This window comes from Centropristis striata, chromosome 2 (assembly GCF_030273125.1).
Source record: "Centropristis striata isolate RG_2023a ecotype Rhode Island chromosome 2, C.striata_1.0, whole genome shotgun sequence".
Classification (NCBI taxonomy): Eukaryota; Metazoa; Chordata; class Actinopteri; order Perciformes; family Serranidae; genus Centropristis; species Centropristis striata.
Window position 1 is genome coordinate 35,247,328 of NC_081518.1, and position 15,633 is coordinate 35,262,960.

Sequence of the window (15,633 nt, forward strand, 5' to 3'; positions counted from 1 at the left end):
GAAGGACATCTTGCTCAATGTCAAAAAACATAATTATAGCTCCCCTATATCAGAAATAATTTCCAACATGTCAGACTGGAAAAAACGACATCGTCCTACACACCACAGGAAGCTGAACTTGCCAGCAGAGCACAGCTGCACTATCATGTGATATGGACAGCAGGAGAGAAGGCAACACAGTAGCATCTCCTATCCTGAGATATGATGACCCCTGAGATTTTTCTTGTGAACACTTGTTGGGTTGTGAACCTTAGGTTGGACACCACTGAGACCTAGCCTGTCCTCATACAGTTCAGTCCATTCACAAAAAAGAAAAACAGAGAGACAAAGAAAGAGAGAAAGAAAGAAAACATATATACTGACAGGTGACCTTTATGCAAAACTGTGGACAAAGTACGCAATTTGCCAGTAAATGAAAACTCATAACTCTCTTTTATATCGACATTTTGAGTTATGGAAGTTGCCGTTACATAGATTAAATTAATTCATGCAGTGGTGACTTTCTGTCGTATGGGGGCGCAGTGTGTTTCATTCATGGAGGTAATTACCTAATATGTATGTACTGTATAGGGTAGCTGGCCTTTATCTTGCTTTAAAACACACAACAAACCCACAGACATCACACAGAGCCAGTGAATATAGAGCCAACTATGTGAAGCAGTTACCCTGCCCTGAGTTCATGGGGTTCTGCTGCTCCCCGCCAGCTGTTGCTCCTCTTTGAGCATAACCGAAGTTCCCAGTTATCTTTTTCATTATCCTACACATGCTTTTTGTTAACTAGCGCTCTATTCTCAAACACAATTTCTTTGGGCTTACCATGTTAGGAGGGCGAAACTTAGAAACCTCCAAACATCCAGCGGCGGTGAGCCTTTTCTCTCTGAGCAGCACAGCCGATGTTATTTTCCAGAGTAGTTAATTCCTTTTACAAAACAAACACTACGAGAACTGCTGCCGACACGATATGAGTTTGTTTTGACGGTAACTGAAGCTATCGGATGTGTTTTCCGAGAGTGGGTATGTTCCATTGATTTGGGACGCTTCTCTTCACAGAAACCACTCCTTGCTGCTTTGTCCAGCAGTGATGTCATACCGGGGGGAGAAGAGAGTCTGGAGAGTCCCGACCCCAGGTTAACCCTTTGTGAACACTCCTTTTATTTCCACACAGGTACTGTATATTAAATGCAAGTTTTGATTCAGATATTGTCGTCTGCGGAAAATCATTTATAATATGGTCCCTAAACGTATCACTGCAGCCGACTCATTTTAACCTATGAAACACAGATTTCCCCTATAATATATCTCACACTTTTAAAATAATCGCCTAAGTCATTTTTTGTCGAAATTGTTTTTTTTTTGACCAAATCATCTCCTCATGACTCCAGTCGCCTATGGTAAAATCGCCTACATCCTCAGTTGATCAGATCATGTGATTTGGCCCCTTTAAGGTCATCACTTCTTTGACAATTTTCCACTTTCACAGGCATCAGATAAGAAAAGCTGGAGGGAAATTGTTTAGTTATCAGTTCAGTTTATCAGTGTTTTAGTGTTGACACTAATATTGGTAACACTTTACTCTAAGGTGTCTAAATAAGAGTGACATGAGTGTGTCGTAAACATGACATGGGATGTGTCATGAACATTAATGACACTTTGAAGTAACATTAATGCTCATGATACTTGTCATGTCATGTCTCTGACAGGCTTGTGTGACCCTTATGTAGACACCTTCAAAATAAAGTGTTACCATATCTTGCTTAAGTCACAAAGGCATGTTCAAAAAATTGCCTAAGTCATTTATTTCTCTTAAGTTACATAATTTACACAGTGTTTACTGTGCCAATAGCCATCCTTTGTTACATAATTTTTGAGTGAAATTATCAATAAATGTCATATGTTACACTTCTGGTGAAGTTTCCTGAAGTTTCCTGCAAAACTTGAAAAAAAATAGTTAGGTGATTATTTTAACAGGGTGATGATATGGTCCCTAAACGGATTTTAACCTATGAAACACACATTTCCCCTGTAATATATAGGCCACCATTATGTCTCCAGCCTCCTCCTATATAGACAAACGAATGTGTGCATTGATTATTGCGGTGATTTGTTCTTGGATGGAATGTTTCCTCTGATTTTTTTTTAACGTTAACTCATTAATATTGGCTTGGGTTTGTGGTATTTTCATGTATAGTCTATACTATTTAAGCACCAATTTGCCTGATAATTACACTTATAGTCACACCGACCAGAAATGAGACATGTAAACAATAAAATTACTGTCTGGGATCACACTTGTCCAAGACATGACATAGCTTTGGAAAATTCTGAAAATGCAGCAGGAAAATCAATTGGGAACCCGTGGTGTGCAGTAAAAGTAGATATTTTACTCTTAACCCATAAGAACCCATGGTGACATGCATGTAACAAACACTTTAAATGTTCTAGAATCTCCCATATTCAGCTTTATGCTTCACCTTAACTCTTTAAGACCCTAAGCGAGACTGTGTGACTGTGAGAAGTGACTACTCCAAAATGTGGGTGTGACTGGAAACAGAAATGTGAAAAAGTAGCTAATTTCAAAAAGCTTATTTTTTGTTACTAGGCTAAGTTTAAACCCATTTAACAACTCTAATCCAATAATGTCCTGTACTGCATTCAACCTGTTTTGACCATATTTCCTGAACAAATTAATATAAAATAAGTATACGTCAGAAAAAGGCCAATTTGTGTTTCTGTAAGCAGAAAAGGTGTCTACTTTATTTATTTTAAAATAAGAAATATCATAAACATAAATTCCATAAACGCCCAATGTAGGTAACGTATATGTCACATCACAGATCTTTGACGTTTAGGGGTAGTATTTAAAAACACATCATAAATGTGTTCTTTGTGATCCACTTGGTCTGTGGTTTATCCCCCATAAATTTCCTTCAAGGATAAATAGGTCTGGGTTCTTACGGGTTAAAATGTATATCTTATGGGCACAATGTCAATAATGTAATGCTTAGGCTGGAGCAGTAATTTAAATTGGCTGAACAGTTTTCTCTTTGTCTTTAAGTGTGTTAGTGTGAGAGAGCGATCGAGAAAGGTGAGAGTTTAGGATTGCCAAGGGTTAAAAATAAAGCGAAGGACGCAGAGAAGTAAAAGCTCCTTTGTTTGGACGGTGGAAGTAAACGTAACACATACCACGTGACTAAAACCAGGAAGTGTATCGAGTGTCAACAATACGATGGTGAGTCTGCGGTTCTTCCACAAAGACTACACTTTTCGAGGCGCTAATGTTTGACATTATTTATATTATTATTATCAAGAGGTTGTTGTAAACCAGGCGTACTATACGAATAGCGTTTCATACAGCGAATCGATTTGGTTGTTTTAGCATGGGCTAAACAGCTAGCCCCGGTTGAGCAGCTTTGCTAACGTAACTGTTCATGTAAAAACACTAAAACATAAAAAATTAAAGTGCAATTTACTTTTTTTCCGAGTCCCTCTCCCAAAACTATCGTTGCATTATCCCTTGTTATTCCTTGAAAGTTTACATTTATAGTAACTTCTCGCTATGTGCTGCTGAACAATGGTAGACGTCTCATCATCCCCTCTGACTTATCTTCAAAGTGAAATTTGAATGTAATAAGAGTTTACATGTATATATCCTTTATTTAACCGGGTAAAAGTCTCATTGAGATTAAAAAAGTTACAACATTTAAACACAGTTAACATAAACATTTAAATACAAATACAGCCATCACAACAACACTGAAGGAGCCTCAGTAGAGACTTATATGGAGCAGCCACACTGACCAAGAGAAATTATTTCTTTAACCTTTAGAATCGATTTAAATTCACCGATTGTGATCAACTTAGACAATTTCAATTAATTTTGCAGATTGTTCCATGATAAAGGGGCGGCGTAACTAAAAGCTTTCTTACCTAACTCAGTTCTCACTCTTGGCGCCAGCATCTGTACAATATTTTGCGAGCATAGACCATGTTTAGTTTGGTTATGACACATGTATGCACACAGGTAAGAGGGAAGCAGCCCAAGAATACATTTATAGATAAAAACTAACCAATTCGCTAGGGTTGAGGCTCACACCAGTGATTACTCATCAGATATGTAGTTACTGTTCATGCCACCATGTTAAGGTTGTGTTCTGTTTTATTTAAAGGTGGCGATGGCTTCTTCAGACTGGCACCTGTCTTTGAAACTGGTGGATCAACCCAAATCCACATTCCACTTCCCAGACATGATGCCAGGAGATGTTCCTCCTGGAGGATACAGAATCGCTACTATAAAGCAACTTGTTGCAGCACAAATGCCAGACTCCATCCCAGATCCTGAACTAATAGGTGTGTTACAGCTGTGGCACAACATATTAGATATGAATGAGTCAAGGTATTTTGTATTGTTATTTGTCCTTACAATGTTTATGTAAATGTTATGTCTATCAGAGCTGCTTCACTGTGGGCGGAAACTTAAGGACGACCTAACTCTAGATGCCTATGGGATTCAACCAGGATCCACCTTACACATCCTTAAAAAGACTTGGCCAGAGCCAGAGAGCAATTCAGGTCTGTCTGATTTTCATTTATTTTTTATTTTCAAGTATTGATAGAAATTGTATTTAAGCTTGTAAGTGAAATTGAAAGTCTGAATCTGAACATGTGTGTCTGTTGTTTTTTTTAGAGCCAGTGAATAGAGCAACAGCAGCCAGGGAGTTCAGGGTGTTTCATGCTGCTCTTCACTCCCTCAACTCTGCCTACCGAGACTCAGTGAGTAGAAACCACACAGAGGGGCAAGCACACCTCACATGGTGACACCCCATTCTCCTCAAAAAGTTATGTTCCATTTGATCAAATAAGGTACTTTAAAAAAAACAAAAAAACATTATTTTGAGAAAATTGATCAAATGTGTATTATAACCATCTTTATGTGTTTGTACCGTCGTTGGTGCAATACATGGTTACCACAGGTCCTTGAAAAGCCAGAAAATTTGTGAATTTGAGGAAAAAAAGTTGAAAGTTGTTTTATTGGACACAAATAGACTGTGAGCTCCTTTGAAGCTTTGACATTTCTCATAATGAAATGTTCAGTGTTGTAACATCAATAAATCATGACTTGTGTCTCAAACTGTGTCATAGAAATTGGGCCTGGAAAGTCTTTAAACTGTCCTTGAATTTGATGTTTAAGATGGGTGTGGGAACCTAGACAGTATCTCAGTCTTCTGTTACATCTGAAGGGCTCGGGGTTAAGCATTGTGTAGATTTGTTTTCTTCTATTCAGATGCATTCAGACAGTGACTTAACAATATATCTGAAATGCCCTGATTGACCCCTTGTGATGAGAATTCAATTCACTTCAAATTTGATTATATCTGTGGGAAAGCTGAGACTGTTGCATAATACATATTTGCCCATTTACACTTAAAGCTTAAGGGCCATAGAGCTCGAGATGAGGGTGGATGGGGAAATGGAGTTAATCTTTAATGTCTTTAATGTTTTAAACTGTCTTTAATCCAAACTTGCTTCAGTTATCTGACATTTGCAAAAAAAACTGTATCCGGTAGTAGTAGCTAGCGTTCTCTAATCTTACACACAGTAAAAAGTTAATTAAGTTGTCCTTCACTACAGAATGCAGGAATGAATTGGAATGCACTATACTCTTGTTTTGACACACAGATTCTTGACCTGGATACTTTCTGGCTTGGGTGATTGGATTTTTCTCCAAAGTCACTTGGGTGCAGCAACAACTGTGTTCACAGCTGTTTACCTTTGATTACATCACCCTAGATGCATTTCAGTGTACGTGTAAACAGGAACTTGGGCAGCTATGAGCTAGTCAAAGATTATCTCAACAGGAATAGACTATTATAGGCTGGCAGCTTTCCATGGTGTAAACCTACCAGGAACAAACTTCTAGAATACCAGCATTTCGGCTTTGGTGATAAATAGACAGTTCAGGTAGAATGGGTATTTTTGTCTGACACAGACTGGTATGGGCTACTTACTTGTATTCATATTGATCCATTGATATTGGCACAGATGTGGATGTAGATGAGGTCAAATGACAAACATTTTAAAGATTTATTATTTAACTTTTCTGCATCAAAATGTCTAAAAAAACTACAAGCCCTATGTGATATATTTGTTAAGTTGTGTACTTACATTACCCTTAAGATTTCCAACAATTTTTAAACCCAGAAAAAATCTGTTATTTTTATCAAGATCAGACAGTTTAATTCGGTTGCCTCTCAATGGAGTCATATACCTTCTGGGTTGTGGTTTTCTGCCAGAAGCTGTCCTAAATTTTAAGACAAATGTTTACGTACATGTTTTAGGCCTCTTTTACGCTTATATTTTAACTGAATGAAGAATTTTAGTCATTGGATACATGGAGCCCCTCCAGACTGCCTGAGTCCTGCGAGCGTAGAAGAAACTGATTCTTTTTATTTTTTATTTTTACCCAAATCTGCTTTATTCTGTTTGTTGTTGGGATTTTTTAACCAATTTTAATCACCCAGACCATTTGTATTGTAGAGAAGGACTCCTTCAGATAATTTGGCTCCCTGTAAAAACCTCCTGAACAATAAAAACGAAAGAAATCCTAACCGAGAGAAGCTGTAATGGCAGTCCCACGACTTCACAATCTCAACAACCTCCGTCTGTTGCTATTGTTCTGATAAAGAGCCTCCTAGAAGGCAGAAGAAGATTTTATCTTGAGTGATGCAGAAACAAATCCTGCTATATTATGTTGTAGATTGTCAAAATGTTGTTAAAGGGCTGGTATATCACGATCCAAAGCATGCAAGCAGTAGATGAACTCCTATACTACATTTCAATATTGACTCTAGTGAGTCATCACGCCATATGCAATGCACACAAATAATGTATATGGTTAAATAAGTATTGATTTAGTATAATAATCCAAATTATGCACAGAAATCATCAGTGAAAGCCAACATATTGTTCATTTAGAATTGATTGAGTTGGAAAAAGGGACTCACTGCCTCCTCCCCACACATAGGTCTATAAAATGCTGACAAATAAAGAGTCACTGGATCAGATCATCGTGGCTACACCAGGGCTCAAGTCAGACCCCGTTGCCTTAGGTAAGACCTGCAGAGTTTTATTAATACTGTTATACCGTCTAATTGTACCGTGCAAATATGCAAATGTTGACATGTCCCCTAACGCCCTTTTATCTGCTCAGGGGTGCTCCAAGACAAAGATCTGTTCGTGCAGTTCACAGACCCTAACATGCTGGATGTGTGAGTGTGGCTTTTCTTTGTTTTTGGCTCTGATGTGATGCATTATAAGTGAGTACAGCACAGAAACACAAGCGGAAGGTAATTTATATTCACAGCTGCACTTTTTCGTCTGTTTCACAGATTGATCGGTTCGCACCCAGCCCTCGTCAATGCCATCATCCTGGTCCTGCACTCTGTGGCAGGCAGTATGCCCGCTCAGTCCAGTGCCAGCTCTTCCCGCAATGTTTCTGCCAGTTCTTACAGCGATATGCCAGGTGAGCAAGGACACTGGTGCAGTAAAACGAGGCGGAAACTATGGAGAGAATTCATAATAGTTCTATAGAATTGTTGTTGACAATCTCCAGATATTGAAACGACTGATTTGAGGCATACAATAGTTTAATGCTTTGCTACTGGCAGTATAGCACTTCCCCTTTGAAATAAAGTATATGTAGCAATTCTGAACATAGTTTTCAGTCATCTTTTGTTGTGTTTTCAATACAAATATACATCGATTCTTTTTATCTGGCAGGGGGCTTCATGTTTGAGGGCATGTCTGACGATGAGGAAGATTTCCAGTCCGTGAGTCACTCTGCTTGGTATTCAACATCAGATAACACACACAGGAAAACTGATGATGCTAGAAGCTATTTCTGTGTGTCTAAATGTGTGTAACAGGGGAGCCCAGCAGGTCCCTCCAGCAGAGCGGGAGGCTCAGCGGGAATACGCCCGGTGTCTCTGAGCCACAGTGGAGCAACAGGCCCTCGACCAATAACACAGAGCGAGCTGGCGACTGCTTTGGCCCTCGCCAGCACTCCTGACAGCAGCGCGGTCACTCCGACAACTTCAAGCCAGGTGACATGTATTTATATTTGGATAAAGATATAAAGACACTGGCATATTGTTTTATTGTTAAATGTTATTTTAATGTTTTATTGTTAAATGTTATTTTAATGTTTAACTGTTAATAGTATTAAACTATTATACTACAACATTCTAATTGTCAGTATTTGGTTCATCAGTTTATTATTAATATCCCTAATACTTATGACTTTTGCAACAAATACATTTAATACTTTTTTACTTAAAAAGTATAACCACATACACAAACTTTATTAGGTACACCTTGCTAGAACTGGGTTTGACCCCCTTTTGCCGTCAGAACTGTCTTAATTCTTTGTAGCATAGATTGAACAAGGTGCTGGAAACATTCCTCACAGATTTTGTTCCATATTGACATGATGGCATCATGCAGTTGCTGCAGATTTGTCGGCTGCACCTCCATGATCCTTTCTCCCGTTCCACCATCTGGTGACTGTGGAGGCCATTGGAGTACAGTGAACTCATTGTCATGTTCTAGAAACCACTTTGAGAGGATTTGAGCTTTGTGACATGGCGCATTATGCTGCTGGAAGTAGCCATCAGAAGATGGTACACTGTGGCCATAAAGGGATGGACATGGTCAGCAACAATACTCAGCTAGGCTGTGGTGTTTAAACCATGATCATTTGGTACTAAGGGGCCAAAACCATGCCACGTTCACCTAAATCACCTTTCTTCCCCATTCTGATGCTCACTTTGAACTTCAGCAGCTCCTCTTCACCATGTCTACATGCCTTAATGCACTGAGTTACTGCCATGTGATTGGCTGATTAGATATTTGCATTAACAAGCAATTGAACAGGTGCACATGATAAAGTGGCCCGTGAGTGTATATTATCTGAGACTGGAAAGACACGGATGGGATGTAAACTGCATCTTGAGTGGTTGGCAAAGGCGTAGAACCGTAAGGTGCTAATTCTATTTTATTTCTATCTTGGTTTTAGGCGGACCCCTCCAGTGGCGTAGCCCCGATGCCAGCTGGGACCCCAGTCAGTAACGACCTCTTCAGCCAGGCTCTACAGCAAGCCCTACAAGCCTCCAACATGTCTGCTCTACAGGTGAGACTCAGACTAAATAATGTCTAATGTGTAAGGTATGCACTGACTGCAGCTGTAACAGTTGTTTGTGCAGAGCTAAAACAAGGCAGGAGTTAAAATGATTGGCTGCTTTAGACTCTGATCTGGACTTTGGTTGGTCTTTTGGATGAAATAGTTATTCAGCTAATGTGTTTTTGTTTAACTAGGGCCGCTGGCAGTCCCAGATGCAGCAGCTCAGGGACATGGGGATCCAGGATGAGGAGCTGATGCTGAGGGCGCTGCAGGCCACAGATGGTGACATCCAGGCTGCCCTGGAGCTCATATTTGCTGGAGGCCCAGGACTCTGAGGCCAAGCCCCAAGGACAAAGGCTTTTATAGAGGACAGAGAGCGGGAAAAAGCTTCTCATCCTGCTGCCCAGACATAATAAATTATTGCTTTACACATACAGTATCCAGATTTTTTGTATTATTACCCTGTTTACCCAATTTACATACAGTATCACATCTAAGCCTCACAAAGTCATGTCAGCTTTGTTCTATTGATGTGACTCAATTTGTAATAAATGTAATAATGCTTACCTCATCAACACCTGAGCCAGACCTCCTGTTATTTGATAGGTGGCATTGACTGTAAACGTATTGCATTGGTCTCTAGGCTGTCTATTATTCTCTATGGAACTCTATTGAATGCTGGTGTCCAATTATAAGGTCACCCTGTGCCTGCTCATGTTTCATTTATCTTGTTTGTTTACTTCTGAAGACACTACAGATGAATAGGGTGAAACATTTAAGTTAATAACCTTCACCATGAAACTTCTCCAGCAGATAACCTACATCAAGACATTGTTTTTAGATTTACAATGGGTCGCCGGTTCAACTCTGGCCTCCGGCCCCCGTGTGAGCGTGGGTTCTCAAAGGGTACTGCGGCTTCCTCCCACAGTCCAAAGACATGTACTTAGGTTCAACTGGTGACTCTAAATTGCCCATAGGTGTGCATGAGAATGTGGTTGGTTGTCTGTCTTTATGTGTCAGCCCTGTGATAATCTGGAGACCTGTCCAGGGTGTACCCCGCCTCTCGCCCTATGTCAACTAGGATCGGCTCCAGCCCCCTGCGACCCGAGTGTGGATAAGCGTTTAGAGGTAATGAATGAATGCTAATTTTAATACATTTCCAGAATAGAAATGTCAACGTTGGTTTAAACCAGGTTCTTGTTTCATTGTGTTGACATAATACTCTAAAATTTTTACAGAGGGAAATCTGGATATATAAATCAGAAAATACTGTCAACAGCAATAAAAATATCCAGTTTTGCCATGTTTTAAGGAACAAAATGTTCTTAATATCAGGCTATGAATAATAAATGAACAAACCCCCCTGTAAAAAAAACAACAGATGTACAAATTGGATACTGGAAAGTTTGGTGCAATGTGGGTGCTACTGAAGTGGAGATTTCGAACTCAGACTATGAGAAAAAGTCCTTTAAATGTATGAATTATAAAAATGAACGGTAAAAAAATATGTATAACTAGATGTCACCATCAAAGTTGATAACTTATTTCCCACAATAACTTTTTGTCTTAAAAGTTTCCTGAATTGTTATTTTTAAATATGTAAATGAGGCATTATCTAATGCTAGTTTTGGTGAAGAAACCTGCAGACACAAATAGACAACATGTAGTAAAATAGCACCTTAATGTGTATTTTTGATGTTTGAAGACATGTTATAGAAGCAAAATGACCCAAAATCTCTGAATTGACCAGTGCAGTGTTAAGCTTGCCTCTAAAAGCCATAGCTTTCCAATCTTATGTAACTCATATATTTGTACACTAGATGGCAATGCAGTAGTTCATTTCTTTCTAGCTCTGACTGATTACCATAAGTCATGGTAGCAGAACTGCTGCTGGTGTATTTGCTTTTTCCTTCCTTTCCTAAAATTCAAATCATGCTCTTGATCTGCCCTCCGTTGAGCCATGTTTGATAAATGGTTGTTTTATTTGTAGTCATGCGTTTTCATTTCTCTAAAAAGGCAATACTCTTAGACAGCCAGTAACATAAAAAGCAAAGTTGCACAGATAAGCTGATAGCTTGATTAACATCCACTGAGATGTTGCTGTGCTTGTCAGAGCATTGTTACCATTAACTAGCCCCCCACATCCCCCACCCCCAGCCTTATTACAGAGGGCTACATTTGCTTTGTCTCGTTGTCTCCCATCAGGGTATTTTAGGGGAGGACATATTGCGTGCCCCCCTCTGCTACCTACCGTTCTCCATCTACTGTAATTGCCCTGCTTAGTTTTATTACTGCATCTGTGAATGTGACAGCTCAATCAGTGGATTGCCCTTTCATGAGCACAGCACCCAAACAGCGCTTTGTGTCCGTCTGTCCCCATTACCGTTTTATATGCATGCACACCTGCGGGTAATTTCCACCTCCGACTGCCTCCAAGGGTATTTTAAAAATAAAGCATTTCCACTGTACTGAAGGGAGCAGTGCCACAGCTTCAACTAAACAATGGTGAATAAAAGCGTCACTGCCTTTCTAGTAAATAAAAGAGACTGCTCGCTCAGATATAATAGTGGGATTTTGCATTGATTTCCATTTAGACTTGTTGTGAAGCTCTGGAGTCACATGTGTTGCAGTGCACATACATTTTGCAGCAGTTTATTATGTCTCTTTACTGTTTTTATTCATAGACTACCATCACAAGCCTGATGCAACTGCAGCTTTCAGGATATTCTAAATGATTCACTCTGGAGAATCATGTGAAGTTGTCATGGAGACACTCAATGGTGTCCATATGGTATATGGCACTGCACACCATATTTAGGTCCCTTTTGTTGTCGACAGTGAGAGTAGTATTGACTATATGTGATCTCTGAGGGCCATGCCTGATATTAAATCCTCCATACCCACCCTTACGTCAAAAAAGAACTGAAGCTGCTATATGAACTGATACTGTTTGCACCTTTGGACTCCTTCAAAACGTCTTCATCAGTGTTGCCTGGCTATTAAAAAAAAAGCAGTCGAGTGGATGTTATCAGCGGTTAGTTTGGGTGAGTGGTGGCCTGCTCTACCTGCTGGTAGGCCAGTAGGCTATTATCATCCTATTGAGTGGACTGATACAATGGCTTGCAAAAGTATTCATCTCCCTTGGATGTTTCACCCTTTTGTTGCTTTTACACATGATATCATGGTCAATATAATGTGGCCTTTTTAAAAAGAATTTGCAAAAAACCCTCTTTAATATCAAAGACAAAACTGATTTTTACAAAATAGTATCAATTAGTTAGAAATATAGAAAGGTAAAATAAATGATTGCATAAGTATTCAAGCCCTTTAAAGTAACTGACCTAATTCAACAAAGTTCCATCTAGTTGATGCCAGCAGTGAAATAGAGAGATCACCTGAGGTCAGTTGCTGTGTGTCAAGTGATCGTAGTTGTAAAACATCTGTGTCTGGGAGGTCCAGTCTCTGGTTCATCACTATTCCTGCTACAATTGCAACATGAAGACCAAAGAACACTCTTAGCAACTCAGAGAAAAGATCATTGAAAAGTATAAGTCAAGAGATGGCTACAAAGAAATGTCCAACTCACTGGTCATCCCACAGAGTTCAGTTAAATCCATCATTAAGAAATGAAAGCAGTATGGCACTTGTTTGAATCTGCCTAGAGCTGGCCGTCCTCACAATCTGAGTGACCGGAAAGGAAGAAGACTGGAGAGGGAGGTCACCAAGACACCTACGGCCAGTTATAAGCTTCGGTGGCTCAGATAGGAGAAACTGCACACACAGCAACTGTTGTCCGGGGTCTTCACCAGTCGGAGCTGTATGGGAGAGAAAAAAAGCTCATGAAATGTTGCCTGGCACCCAAATGCATGTGTGAGACTCCTGGGTCAATTTGGAGATGGTTCTATGGTCTGATGAGGCAAGAACTGACCTTTTTGACTAGACGCTATGTTTGGCGAACACTAACCACTGCACATCACCACAAACACACCATCTCCAGCGTGAAGCATTGTTGGTGGTGGCAGCATCATGCTCTGAGGATGCTCCTCAGCAGCAGGCCCTGGAAGGCCTGCTGGGCTAGTCTTGTTTCTTGCCTAACCAGAAAGTTTTTGCCCTAACCTTATAGAAGAGTTTTTGTAACCTATATGCTTTGTTATTAGCAAACGTCCATTAGCGGGCTGATAACGACCTTCTCAACCTGCCAGTAGGTGGAGCAAACACCTACTCGCCCACTCTTATTGGCTGATTACCGCTGATAAAACCCATTCAAAAGTCTGATAACATTTGAAACAGGGATATAGATGACATCCATTGCATTAGAGAGAGGTGAATCTTTAAAGTTTTTTTCTCTTTAACGGGGCTGTATTGCACTCACCACAATTATCACAGGGTGCCCTTGTTACACTTCAACACACAGTCAAAGAGATTTTGAGTAGCGAAGAGTCACATTATTTTTCAAGTTTGTGAGTCTTTTCTCTTTCTATGTGTGTTACTTCCATTTTCAATTTGTTATCAAAAAGTCACTGTGGCGGATGCATATTTGTGAAAAATAACACTTCTGAGCAGGAACAGGGAATGGTTGAAACAAGTGGAAATATGTCTTCCTGATGAATCAAGCCCAGCGCTTTGAAGCTGGCACAAATCTGCCCAATTACTCCCAAAGTGACCTGGGATTCAGGTAATGAGCAGAGTTCTGCGCCGCATCATTACAGGCAATATGTTAAGCCAATAGGAATCATCAATGCCAGACCTTTTGAAATGTGTAAAAGCTCCTCTAATCAAGCCTTCACAGATGAGCTGAACAATACCAACACTATTCTCTCCAGATGAAACCCTCCAACGTGCCAGAGGACGAGCAAAGGATAGAGTTGGTATAATGCCCTCCACCCGCTTTTGTCTTTCTGAAAGGAGGCAACTCATGTGTTATTAACATAAGGTCTGTTACCTGAGATTGCTTTCTGCCCGGCGTGACTGAGCCGAATATGAAATGAGCTTCTGATGGACACATGGCCATTTTATCCCCTTGTGGGCCATTCATTGCTTTCAAGCCATGCTTTTATTCTTCTTCCCAGCTCTCTTTTTGTCCACAAAAGCGTCTTTGATGCATTTCATCCCAGGTGCTTTAACCCTTGATAGAGCTTGTCTGAGGAGAACAGAGCTGCAGCAGAGGGAGAGCCAAAGATCATGAACAAACCACTGGGACAAGCTTAAAATAACAACTTCACTCCTTGTTATGTCTGAAGATGTGGATTTGATGGAGTCAGGTCAGAAAAGGAAACAGCCACTGAATCTAAAATGACATTTGCAATTGAAATTTTACATATCAATCCATGCAATGACTTAAGGTTTTTTTTTTCAGTCAGGATATTTTGTATGTGTGTTTGTTGTTGAAATACACATTTTGGCGACAAGAGGCTGAAGTAGAGTGCTACCAGGTGAGTTTGAATTTCTGCATGCACTCAAAACACAAGGTATATGTATTGTGTGTTAACAAGTTGTGTTACATTACTTTTGGCTAGAAATGTATTTTAATCTGTGCTAAAGTGCTCAAACTAAAAGTGATTAAAATGCATTTCTAGCTCAAAGAAAGACATCATAGAAATGACATATGCAAACTGCAACTGTGGCTAACATGACGAAAAGGAAACATTACTGGCCACCGTTTTAAAACTAATTTACAGAAGACAAAAAAAATAACTTCGAAAAAAAAAGGAAAAGAAAAACTTGTTATCATCTGTTTCATAGACATTTTAAAAAACAGAAACAAAGATTATCCTGGCTCCCTTTTTCACTCACACCCAACACAGGGGAGAAAACAATTAAGATCAGACTTAAAATGGATCAACAGATCTTTTTTCTCACTTGCCTCTCAGGGCTTTGACAATGAGCGGTGGTGTTGATGAACAATTCATTTTTGTTCTGAGGAGACGTCTAATAATTCTTAATGTAGAGATTTACAAGGCCATTTCCAAGGAAAAGTTCCCAAAAAGCAAACAAAATGCTGCAACAATGTGTGTTGCTTCACTCATCATCCTGAAAATGTTCACAGACAAATGTAGCTACAAACACTTTCTGTTTACTGTCAGAGCCACACAGACAAAGTGCCTGTTTGGCTCTCACTTACTGTAGAAGCCAAACTTGAGGTGTGTGTGCAGATTCTGCCGACTATCAAACGACTCAAGAGACTGTGAACATTCAATGTTTCCTTTCATCAACCCCCTGCCTGTGCTCCTCCTGAATGCCTGCCAGATGTTTTGTGGCCAAAAATGTGCTGTGTAAAAAGTGCTTTTGCTGTCACAATGCAATAGTCCTGAAAGGGATTTTAGGGGATGGGATTTGGGATTTCACTGTTAAAATTGCCTTCAACGGAACTGAACGCTGGACTCTGAGCAGTTTCATTTACATGTAGCAGTAACATCCCACAGGGTGTGATAGCTTGTAAGTGTCTGGCTGAAAAATAT

The 15,633-nt window shown here is 39.8% G+C and overlaps 2 protein-coding genes across 3 annotated transcripts in view; one reads left to right on the forward strand and one right to left on the reverse strand.

Moving 5' to 3' along the window:
- Window positions 1-1,066, reverse strand: part of cd276 (CD276 molecule) — a 77,489-nt gene extending 76,423 nt beyond the window's left edge. The window contains exon 1 of the mRNA XM_059346009.1: window positions 817-1,066. The gene's annotated coding sequence lies outside the window, so the exon portion shown is untranslated. The remainder of the gene's footprint in view (window positions 1-816) is intronic.
- Window positions 1,067-3,093: 2,027 nt separating this feature from the next.
- Window positions 3,094-9,750, forward strand: LOC131987820 (ubiquitin-like protein 7). Of its 2 annotated transcripts, none has more exons than XM_059352696.1 (11): window positions 3,094-3,229; window positions 4,167-4,347; window positions 4,450-4,569; window positions 4,685-4,770; window positions 7,022-7,106; window positions 7,208-7,265; window positions 7,386-7,519; window positions 7,777-7,826; window positions 7,923-8,099; window positions 9,071-9,184; window positions 9,370-9,750. In XM_059352696.1, the coding sequence occupies exons 1-11, from the start codon at window positions 3,227-3,229 to the stop codon at window positions 9,508-9,510; spliced, it is 1,149 nt and encodes a 382-aa protein (XP_059208679.1). In that variant the 5' UTR covers window positions 3,094-3,226; the 3' UTR covers window positions 9,511-9,750. The 2 variants fall into 2 exon arrangements, with proteins under 2 accessions (XP_059208679.1, XP_059208687.1); XM_059352704.1 differs by lacking the exon at window positions 3,094-3,229 and adding an exon at window positions 3,414-3,624.
- The last annotated feature ends 5,883 nt before the right edge of the window (window positions 9,751-15,633 follow it).

Coding starts and splice junctions, on each gene's coding strand:
- LOC131987820 (XM_059352696.1), top strand. Junction 4,771..7,021: donor ACTCTGCCTACCGAGACTCA/GTGAGTAGAAAC, acceptor CCCCACACATAG/GTCTATAAAATGCTGACAAA. Junction 7,266..7,385: donor GACCCTAACATGCTGGATGT/GTGAGTGTGGCT, acceptor TCTGTTTCACAG/ATTGATCGGTTCGCACCCAG.